The sequence below is a fragment of the Triticum urartu genome, chromosome 4 (genome assembly GCF_003073215.2).
Source record: "Triticum urartu cultivar G1812 chromosome 4, Tu2.1, whole genome shotgun sequence".
NCBI lineage: Eukaryota > Viridiplantae > Streptophyta > Magnoliopsida > Poales > Poaceae > Triticum > Triticum urartu.
In genome coordinates, this window is record NC_053025.1 from 63539865 (window position 1) to 63551720 (window position 11856).

The following is an 11856-nucleotide window of genomic DNA, read 5'->3' on the forward strand; positions in this document are numbered from 1 at the left end:
GCTCTAAAAATTACTCTCATGGATTGATTTATAGCTTACCGACCTAATGGCTCATAGCATCACCACAAACTTGATGAAAGCCTCGTCAGATAAGGTATCAATCATGGTGAAAAACCACTATTTTGTGCTTGGCTCAATAGTCACAACTAGGTGTTCTGCTAGCTTGTCGTCAACTAGAGCCCATATGCACCTGGACATAGTGCATTCAAGTAGTAAATGTCTCCATGAGTCCACGGCCCCCGCACGGACCACAAGCGCAGTTAGGAGCCATATTTCGGTTCATTCGGACATCCTTTGTTGGTAGGGAATGCCTTGCTAATCACTAGAAGAACATTCTGATCTTTGCTGGTATGTGCATCTTCAATAAAAGCTTCCATGATCCCATGTCCTGGTTTGTACTTGAAGATCCCGCCGAGCCTTCTAGCCAGGCCTCCCGGCACTGCTTAGTTTCTACTAACATATTGTATGCTGATCTAACAAAGAAAAACCCTTTTTTTCTCAAAATTCCAAGACCAGTAGTCTGTCATGTTTCGGGTTGGCGAGGGGATAATCACTGGAACATCGATGGACAAAAAGACGTTTTGGATCTTCTCCCTGTCCCAAGTGCCCATTGTTGCATCTATAAGTTCTGCCATAAGTTGATGTGGGCCATTCACTTTGTTGTCATATGGTCGCATCATTACATCATGAGGTAACCAATTATCCATCTAGATATTTGTTGTGTTGTCGTTATCTATTTGTTGGATCAGTCCCTACTTGAGGGTGTCCCTTCCCTCCAGAAGTGATCACCAAATCTTTTTCTTTCAAGGATACCTCAAAGATTGATGTATCAGAAGCTTAGATAGAAGGAGCCAAGAAAGGCTTTGCGTTTGTTACAACTTAGCCACGGCTTCGAAAGCCATACAAACGAGCCACATGCGGACTACTCGCCACTAGCTTGGGTGAGAACTCAAGGTCGTAGTCAAGATAGATGGTCTGGGAAGTATACTGACTTAAGGATCCTTGCCCCAAGAGATTTTGGGTGTTGAAGAATACGCCAAGATCGTCTAGCCAGCAGGGCTAGCTTAAAAAGTTCAAAGTCCTTGAACGCCAACCCCTCCATAGCTTATGATTGTGTCATTGACTCCCAAGAGATCCAGCTGGGTTTTCTATGATCATCCTTGCTGCCCCACCAGAATTTCCAAATCAACATGTTCATATGTTCACAAAGACCTCTGGGTAATTTGAAACAAGACATAGAGAATACCAATACTTCTTGTGCCACTGATTTAACCAAGACTTCCTTCCCTGCAGTGGACATGGTCATTTCAATCCATCCCTCCACTTTGCTCCATAGCCTATCTTTAATAAGGTATTTAAAGTCTCCATTCTTTGAAGGGCCATTATCAGAATTCAGAAGGCATCCTTAAATATTTCTCGTTTAGAGTTTCATTGAAAACATTTAGAATGCTTTTTATTTCTTGTCTCACATTCTCCAAACAACCCTTGCTGAAATAAATGGATGACTTTACATAGTTGATCCTTTAGCCTGACTAGTAAGTGTGCACGTGCAACACACGTTCGATAGTGCCATTCATTTTTTTTATTTCACATTTTCTTAATTAGTTTTATTTCTGTGGTTGTTTGTTCGTCTACACCTTTTTTTCAAATAGGTAAAGAAAAAAATGGAAATGTCATATGTGCTATTGTCAAAAATAAAAATGAAAATGAGTTTTGTACTTAATAACCATCATCTGGGATGACAAGTGTAATATTATGAAAAATTATTTGTTTGAAAAAAATATTGTGATAAATATTTCCAGTCAGTGTTTAGATCATATGTAGTGTTGTGGAAATCCCACCAGTACAAGGCTCAAACCATCAAATATCATAAAATCTTGTAGTCCATTTGTACCAGCAAGGTGAACGCCTTGTTCCTCTGCAAGCTTATGCTTCTTTCGATTCAGATTCCATCAAAAGTCTTCCACTCTACAAGTAATAGGTAGAATGCATGTAAGTGTAATCAATTCTTTAGGATTTGAAAATATCATTGTCACTCTTATGCATATCACAAAGTCTCCTCGGAAGGATTGTATCTCAGTTAGCTTCAGAAGCGCCTCTAGAGCAAGAGCGAGGGGGAAACAGATTCACAACGAGCTACAACTAATATAATCTATATATAGTTATAAAGCAAGTTGGAGGTCAACTTCTGAAGGGCTCACCGATCCACACCAGAATAATCACGGGAGAAACATTAACCATATCACAGTTGAGCTACAATAAACTAAACCTTGGTAGCAAATGCAAGGCTATCAACAAATATAACTAAGGAAGTCCTACCTTTGAATTGAATATGGACCAACATGATATGCTTTTGTACCAATCTACACTAATCCCTATTGCAACAAATAATAATGGCTGGCACAGTTGTACGCCACTAAAATTACTATTAAAATGTCACTTCAATCCAGTGCCGGGATAAAAATGAAACCTTGAACATAATCCCCCAACAACAAAATACACATGTAAATTGTAGTACCAAAATTGAGTTGACTGGTGATGTATTCGGATTTCAGGATGAGGCAACCTGAAGACTAACTACACCTATTTGTCAGAACACGGAACTAACTACAGTCAATCTTTCATGTGGTCTATTCAAATCAAGCTCAAAGATTAGAAATACCTATCAGTAATCAAGTCAACAAGGTCAAGAAGGAAGTCTCCCTCCGAAGATGGAATTAAAGATAACAAAGAAAAATGGATTAGGGGGAGTTTTAGAGGTCGGCTGCGTTACGCTAACAGAGCCGGCCCGTGATTGACCACATGGAACCCTATACCACGAGTCAGGTGAGAAATGATACATGAAAGCATGCTTTGTTAATAACTATTGTCGTGCACTGGTGGAGTGCTTTTGTTGCTTCAACTCCATCTAAAGTCCTATCAATAAATACTCTAAACTCCAACTCCACCAGGTCAATAAAAACTCAGAAGTCCTAGCTACATATTTGATTGAACAGTCAATATGGACTTCAAAATGCCATTGACAGGATGACGGTACATCAAACAGAAAAATTAGTTGCTTTAGAATTCCATGTTGAAGCTTTATATGTGGTCTATGTCATGTATCTGTTCTTCTGTTCCATATTCCGAAACAAAGAAGCATGTCTAAACTCTGCAGCATAGGATCTCGTGTATATGTCCTACCTGTTACATTGCCCATTTACTTTTTACATGGCCTTCTGTTCACCACAATAACTAAATTAGGCCCAAAGAACTTAGTCCTCTTAATTCACAACTTGATACACATAAAACTTATACCATGAGATAAAAAATCAAGTGAGCGAGCACAAAAAAGCAAAAAAGCAGCTACCTTAATCAATTAGAAGAACCACGATCTGACGCATGAGAACATACTGCTATGAAAAAGAAAGCGAGCACACTTGTAGGCAAAACAAGCAAGCAAGCAGCCATCTTAATTAACAGTTGGACCTTTTAGAACAATTTGGTTGACATGAGATTAATTACCTGCAGGTTTCGTGGGTGCAGCAAATCGGTTCTGTAGAGACGGCCAGCAAGCAAGTATCATGGCGGACTTGCGGCCAGTTTCCGACAGACGGGCTATTCGGTTTAGTTAGTACCTTGGCGTCGTCTAGACCGTGCCGTGAAGCTCCGTATGCACCTGTGTTGTGGCTGGTGCGTGGGCATGAACGTGAACGACGAAGGAAGGAAACATATTACTGGCTTCTCTGGCTCCTGGATAGGTTGGCGGCCATGCGCGCGACGATAGAGGAGGGCGGCAGCATACCTGGGGCAACGATCGGAGGAGCGGGAGCGGATGGCGGTGGCCTGCGCTTGCTTCCATCAGAGGAGGAGCCGGTCCGAGCTCGTTTTATGTGCGGCGGCGGCGACCCACGCTCGCGTCCTTCAACACGAAGCCGTCGTCAACGCCTCCTGGCGACAGCGAGAGACGGGGTGCTAAACCTGTGGCTGAGGACGGCAGCCTCCAGCAGGAGGTTGGAGGTGGAGGAGAGTGGTGTCTGCGCCGGGAAGATTTGGCGTGGGTGAGGGGTAGGCGGATCGGCCGTGGTTCGTTCGTGCGGCGGCCGCTCACGTCCCAAGTCCCAACAGGCAGCGAGAGGCATCGTGTGCTCGGGCGATTAGTTTCCTACTTTCGCGTCGCGTGATTAGGGTGGGGCGGGTCCTGGAATTCCATATTTTCCTTCACGGTGAAGTATGGTCAGTCAATTTAAATTACTAAGGGCACACAAAAAACGAATCAAGTTAAGAACAACCGTTAGATTAAGTTTAGTGGGACTAATTGTGTGGTGTTGGCTGGGTCGTGCGGTGTTGTGGGGCAAATGACGGGGTGCACGTAAAAAAGTTCTTGTTTGATTGTTTTTACTAGTAATGGGAGTAATGGGAGTAATAGGATGCCTGACAATATGTATCCAACAATTGGTTGAGTGTATGTTTTTTGAGCGGTATATGCGAGCATCTATCTTTGTACTGCGTTGAGAAAAAAAACTAAAATGGGCGGGGCCAGTCCATCGCTCGCTTAGCTCTTAGTGCGGCATGTCAGACATTTTTTGCCGCAATGAGCGGCGAATAGGAGGAATTGCCACATATGGTTGTGTTTGTTTGGGTTTCAGTTTCAACAGATTCAGCTGTGGGCTTGCTGTGCTGGCAAAACAGCTATGCTGAGGAAACAACTGTAGTGAAGGTTAGCTGTTTGGCAACGCAGCTGTGAAAACGACTGTGAGCTGGTGAAAAGCCTGAAATGCCCTTAGAGCACTGAGACCAGTGTAACTTGTTGATTCAGTGTTAATAGATTTTTTAAATGGTATTTTGACTGAGAGGGAATGATTTGTTCTATGTTAATGCATAAAATATTTCATAATAATAATTTTCTCACTTTCTTGCTCATATATACATTTGCCCATACAATACAAAAGATAGTCCATATAATTAATAATCGGTACAAAAGAGAGCTAAAGGATTAGACCGTCTATATAACTAATAATCCATACATATAATTAGAGGTCCGTACAAATACTAATCTATGTAGCTTGTCGCGCAATAAACAAAGAGCTCGCAATCCTATCTCGCGTGTCGTTCATGTTGCCTTCATCGGATGAAGTGGGAACGACATCGCCAAGCAAAGGTGTTGACCGTGAGACTGCAGGCATGTAATTTTCATTATCATCACATTTATCAAACTCTTTATCGCGTAGCTTGCTGTCCCTGATGAAATTGTGAAGCGTCATACAAGCGCTGATAATCATCGTCTGACTTCCCACCTTGAAGTGTGGCACATCCCTTAGGATGCGCCATTTCTGCTTGAGCACACCAAATATGCGTTCAATCACGTTCCGAAGAGAAGAGTAAAGATAATTGAACACCTCAAATTTACCACTCGCTGAGCGGCGGCCAGACCGAAATTCGGCAAGGTGGTAGGTTGTCCCTTTGTAAGGAGCTAGATACCCCACCCGGTTAGGATAACCAGAATCAACAAGGTAGTACATATCTACATCCATCGAGAATAAATTTGAGCACATGTACAAATTAATACAAACAATCTGTACAAAATTAGAACACTTGATTTGCGTACCTTCAGGAGGTGCAGGATAAGTACTAGCATACTTCAATATACTGTGGTGGAAAATCCGTGTGTCATGTACCGACCCCGCCCAACCGACAACGACAAAGGTAAATCTCATGTCAAAGTCACAAACTGCCAACACATTTTGACTTGTGTAACTATGTCGACCCATATAGTTGCAGGTCTCTTTAGCGGGAACTATAACGGGAATGTGAGTTTCATCAATTGCACCAATACAACCTTTGAAGTGAGGCCAGAAACGTTTGTCCCTAATTTTTGGATGCACATCTGTGAATGTAGGATCTCTAGGTTTGATGATGTCTCCTCCTAGAGAATTTACACAATGCAACACATGATTGAACTTCCTATGGATTGTTTCAGTTGACCGAACAAACCGATCTTCAGCTTGGCGAAATGATTGAGGGCCTCCAAGCATCCACAAGAACATGCCTAGACTTTCCAATGAGTTCATCTTGCTAGTTGACTCCAAATGGTAGTCACTCACTAAAAGATCATGCAAACTCAAGAAAACATCTGGATACATTCTAAACATTTTGTAGCAATATTTAGGACGTGCCAACTTTTCCATAACCCATTCATGACCAGTTTGTACTGCAATCCTCCTAGGCTGCCTAAGTTGCGTATTCAAACAAGTTTTGCTGTAGTGCATAGCCATTTGGCCCAAGGTTGCAAGATCAGTACTTAACTTGAGCAAGTTTTTGTTGACATCGATTTCGGCCAAAGTGAAACATGGTGCTTAGATATTACTAAAATAAAGTAATTTATATAAAAATAGCATGATGATTTTCTACCGCGCCACTCAATATAAAACAATAGGCCCGGAAATAAAAGGGAAGGGAATAAGCCATATCGCCATGTAAATTAGAGGATATATACACATACGCCATCATCAACGACGAAATCCTGATGTCGACACAAATTCAAGTTTTATAGACGATGCTAATATTGTCAATATATTATATCGCATTTACGAGAATTATTCTATCGTCATGAATGAAATATCAGCGACAATCACGTAAAACAATATGCTGCATGGCAGTGTAAAAAAAATCAAGTCACCGTATAATCATGAACTTGTGAATATTTTCTCATGCCATTAAAATCAATTTGGCTCAGCTATCCCAGTCATACAAATGGCTAAGTACATGTGTGGTGCAAGTACGAGCTATACGATGCATGCATGTGTTATGCATGGGTTAATTATACGGTAAGATTAAGAGCTAATTGAGTAATTAGCCAGCCCATGGCCACAACACGTATAGCCTGCATGCGTTAACTTATTATAATCAGTTGGGCCCATCCCACTAGATTTTTTCAGCCCACTAGAGAGATCAGAAAAGAAGTTGATCACGTAAAAGGCTCAGTCAAGTGCCTCACGATCGACGGAACGTGGGCAAAGCTCCCACTACCCCACGATCACAAGACGTGAACGTGCCCAGCCGCGCCGGCCGTTCGTCCCGTCTCGTTGTCCGTCCCGCCGCCGGTCGCCGTCTCATCATCGTCGCCGTCACGCCGGCCGTCCGTCTTGCCATTCGTCTTGTCTCGTCGTACGCCTTCTCCGTCCACGTAGGAGACAAGGTGAGACTATGGCTACGTCCTTGCTCCCCCGATGATGCCTTCTTCTTGCACCATATGTGTCCTATAGTTTTGGTGCCATACATTGCCCCCGCATATATAGTTTCTCATCTCTTGGTTCGGTCTTTCTCTCATGATACAAGTCAAGACTAAAAATTATACTCATCTTGTTTTGGTCTCATGGTGGTCTTGCACCTCCATGTTGATACAATTCAAGAACAAATTATATATGTCTTGTTTTGGTCCCATGGTGATCTTACATCTCCATGATGATACAAGTCAAGAACAAATTATGTCCATCTCGTTTTGGTCACATGGTGATCTTGAACATCCACGTTTCTTGTTTTGGTCTCATGGTGATCTTGCATCTCCATGATGATACAACTCAAGAACAAATTATATATGTCTTGTTTTGGTCTCATGGTGATCTTGCATCTCCGGATACAATTCAAGAATCAAACCATATCCATCTTGTTTTGGTCTCATGGTGATCTTGCATCTCCGTGTTGATACAATTCAAGAACAAATTATATATGTCTTGTTTTGGTCTCATGGTGATCTGCATCTCCATGATGATACAATTCAAGAACAAATTATATATGTCTTGTTTTGGTCTCATGGTGATCTTGCATCTCCGTGATGATAGAAGTCAAGAACAAATTATGTCCATCTCGTTTTGGTCACATGGTGATCTTGAACATCCATGTTGATACAATTCAAGAATCAAACCATATCCATCTTGTTTTGGTCTCATGGTGATCTTGCATCTCCGTGTTGATACAATTCAAGAACAAATTATATATGTTCTTGTTTTGGTCTCATGGTGATCTTGCCATCTCCATGATGATACAATTCAAGAACAAATTTTATATGTCTTGTTTTGTCTCATGGTGATCTTGCATCTCCGTGATGATACAAGTCAAGAACAAATTATGTCCATCTCGTTTTGGTCACATGGTGATCTTGAACATCCATGTTGATACAATTCAAGAATCAAACCATATCCATCTTGTTTTGGTCTCATGGTGATCTTGCATCTCTCATTTTGGTCTCATGGTGATCTTGCATCTCCATGTTGATACAACTCAAGAATGCAAATCAAGAATATAAGAGAAATTCATGCTGGTAGAAAGCAAGATAGGTTTTCTCCTTGTGAAATATGGGAGGCCAAGAAAAGTAAATATTGCTTGTCATTTGCATCGGCTTGAGCTGATTTAGTCAGATCACTCATGTATTACCCTCATATGAAGGCATGTAACAACAAGTTAAATTACATGATAGATAATTTCCCTATAGCGATTTGCACTACATACGACAGAGTGTGCTTGCAATATGGAAATACGTAAAATAAATTTGATATTGAAACATGCATAGTTTAGTCATATATAGCTAAACTTGAGTCGACAATCTTCATAGACCCCATCATGTCCATGCAAAACGTAACATACTTCCATTTGATTACACCATGAGCATACAATCTATGCTATGCCGGTGATAATACAAGCAAGAAGAAATCACCATACTTCATTTGGTTATGCTACACATGGGCACAATGTTGCTACATGATGTTAGTACAAATACAAGTGAAGTGAAATGCACTTGAGATTCAAACCCATATAAATATTTGACTAGATTCATTTAGTTGCATAAGATTATCTCTCAGATAAATTAAAATCAAACCATGAATTTCTTTCATATAGGTGCATGCATCTACAAAATTTAACTGGGGTCATAGCCTATGTTGATTATACTAAACATGGCATAGTACAATTGAATATGTCATCGCCAATTTTCATATAGTTCTCGCATATGATGGCTCGGTGCAATGCTTTATACGTTGCTATAAAGTAAATCAAATATTCCGCCATTTCAGGCATGCATATAGAAACCACATGCGTGTCAAAATTAACTCATAAAAAGAGTTATGCCCCATATTGCACATGCGCACGTTAGCTCGGCTGGTTAACCATTAAATAAATCTTCATATGACTGAAAAGACAATCACTACATATTTGCGATGGTTAATAAGTTAGGCATGAACGTGCTATATGAATGAACATTGTCAAATCATGAATGTTATGCAACGCATATGTTAGCATAGACGAAGTTCAAGGCTCTTCGAGTACGCCGACGTCGAAGACCGCGAGGAGGACTATTTATTTCTACATTTTGTAGTCTTCTTTTTCTACATTTTGTAGTACTCATGTGTTGCAATTCTATGTAATAGGATAGTTGGAATTCTTAATCAGGGGTTTTCCCTTCGGAGATGTAATTAACAGATCTTTTATGTAAATGTAAGAGTTCTGAAAATAATGTACCTGCAATGTTTGATCTCCTTTTTATTGTATGCATTTACGCATTTAAATATATTCATTCTGTATCAATGACGTGGATGCGTATTCTCACGCCCGCCATTTTCCCGTCATCAGTTTTGAAGTTGCACTGTCTTTATGTTAGCATCATCATCGTCACCACCTCCGCCGTCAATTCCATCAGTCTACAAATGGAACATGACAACAAGATTAGTTGTCATATCCATTATTCATACATATGGGAAAATAGCATTCAAATAAGCAAATGGTTCATATCCAGCAAAGCCAATAGTTCACACATGAATGGTACAGACCAACAGCATAATCCAAGCATTCAAATAAGCAAATGGTACAGACCAACAACATAGCATAATCCAAGCAAAGAACTAAGCAATTATTCTAAACGAGAAGTTACATAGCATAATCATGCGCTCTCTCGAGCCAATCAAACCTTCCTTCCTTGGTCTGAACCGATGCAAACATTTCTCTATACTCAGCCTTCATAAATAGCATGCTCGAAGAGAAAAAGAGAGGGTTTCCTTCCTCAACTCCACATTCACGAACCATCTCCATTGCCTCATTCATACTAGGGCCAACCGGAGTAGGGGGAGGAGCAACCAGAGGAGGGGGAGGACGAGCCATGCTGGAGCTAGATGCTTCTTTTATACTTTCAGCCGTTACACATATCACATCACTAGCCTTCTTGTACATCCGAACAAATGGGTTCTTCTCATCTTGAGCAGAAAAATCATCTTTACAGGACTTGGTCTTTCGCTGCTTCTTTGGTTTTGCTTTGATGACTTCATCATCATCCTCTGCACTATCAGTGTCATCACTAACATCCTCCTTGTCCAATGGTATCTCACCGGGGATAGCTGACTCGGCACCGGTGACATGACGGTCATCAAACATGAGGTCCATTTCAGCCAAGTTGGGTGGTCCTCCATTCCTATACTTTGCATGCTCCGGGTTTTTCTGAAATATAGCAAAAGAACAAACGGTCAGCTAAATGGATAATTAAGATAATATAAACCCAATGTAAATGCTATGAGTAACATGAACTTACTATTAGGTGAGTGTTCCACCAATCAGTATCAGCATCAATGGTTCCTAGCTTAGCATTCCATCCAAGTCCAGATGCGTCAATTTGCAGTTGTTTCCATTGATAATACATAGTTTTGAGATTTTCCCATCTATTCTTGAATTGCATCCTCACATAACTTTTCTTAGTTATCTGCAACCAACTCTCCCCTAAATTCTTATATCCTCTAGGACTCAAGAACGCCCCCGGCCTATTGCCTGCTTCAACTTCCCTCGCACATAACTCGCAAAATGCCCTAGTATGGTATGCATCCCAAATTGCCTTGTCTGTCTTGTCTGCCTTCTTCGCTGCCTTCTTCGCTGACTTATTCGTTGCCTTCTCCATCTAGTTCATTTTCACCATAATTTATACCAGAATACAGCACAAGGAAGAACTATGTATAGCAAACAAGCATGTCCAGCAAGCAAATAGAAAAAGATATGTCCATCATGAAACAAGCATAGCCATTTGACCCAAGCAGAGCATCTACATGTACATCCAGCAAGCAGAGCATCCACAACAAGCTTCAAATATTAATTTACCCATCAATGAACAACAACTATGCATCAAATATCAGCATCATGTATGAAGCCTCAATCAACCAGAGCATCCACATCAAGCAATATGCAGCATATCAATCAAGCAGGGCATCCACAAAGAACAGAAATTTCTGCCAAGAAAATCTCACCCCAACTGACGACGACATCGTTGCTCGAGGGAGTGGGCGTCGTTCTCCGGCGGTGGATGAGAAGGCCAGGCGTTGGCCGGTGAAGGGGACCGGCGAAGACGGCGAGTGGAGGCGGCGACGGCTCTTGCCGCGGCGGTGGCGTCTCTTGCGGTGGGCGAGGACGAGTGGAGGTGGCGGCTACTGACAGCGAGTGGAGGAGGCGGCGGTGGGCAACGGCGAGTGGAGGAGGCGGCGGTGGGCAACGGCGAGTGGAGGAGGCGGCGGCGGGCGACGGCGAGTGGAGAAGGCGGCGGCGGGCAACGGCGAGTGGAGGCGGCGGCGGCGGCTCTTGCGGTGGGCGAGGACGAGTGGAGGCGGCGGCTACTGACGGCGAGTGGAGGAGGCGGCGGCGGGCGACGGCGAGTGGAGGCCGCGGCGGCGGCTCTTGCGGCGGTGGCGGAACCCTAGGTTCCTCTCCCCCTCGCTGTCTCTGTTCGTGCGTGGGCTTGCAATGAGGGAGACGAGACGAATGGATTGATTGAAACATGGCTCGGTGGTATTCCTTTCGTAATTGCGCTGAACTATTAAATGCGTCGGTGGAAATTTGACTGAGGAAAATCAG

At 42.3% G+C, this 11856-nt stretch overlaps 1 protein-coding gene across 1 annotated transcript; it reads right to left on the reverse strand.

Annotated features, from left to right (window-relative positions):
* Positions 1–9811: 9811 nt before the first annotated feature.
* LOC125550685 lies at positions 9812–11740 on the reverse strand. The gene is made up of 3 exons (XM_048713739.1): positions 11256–11740; positions 10553–10912; positions 9812–10461 (listed from the first exon to the last, which is right to left on the reverse strand). Exons 1-3 carry the CDS (start codon positions 11271–11273, stop codon positions 9898–9900), a joined length of 942 nt encoding a protein of 313 aa, XP_048569696.1. The 5' UTR covers positions 11274–11740; the 3' UTR covers positions 9812–9897.
* Between the last annotated feature and the right edge of the window lie 116 nt (positions 11741–11856).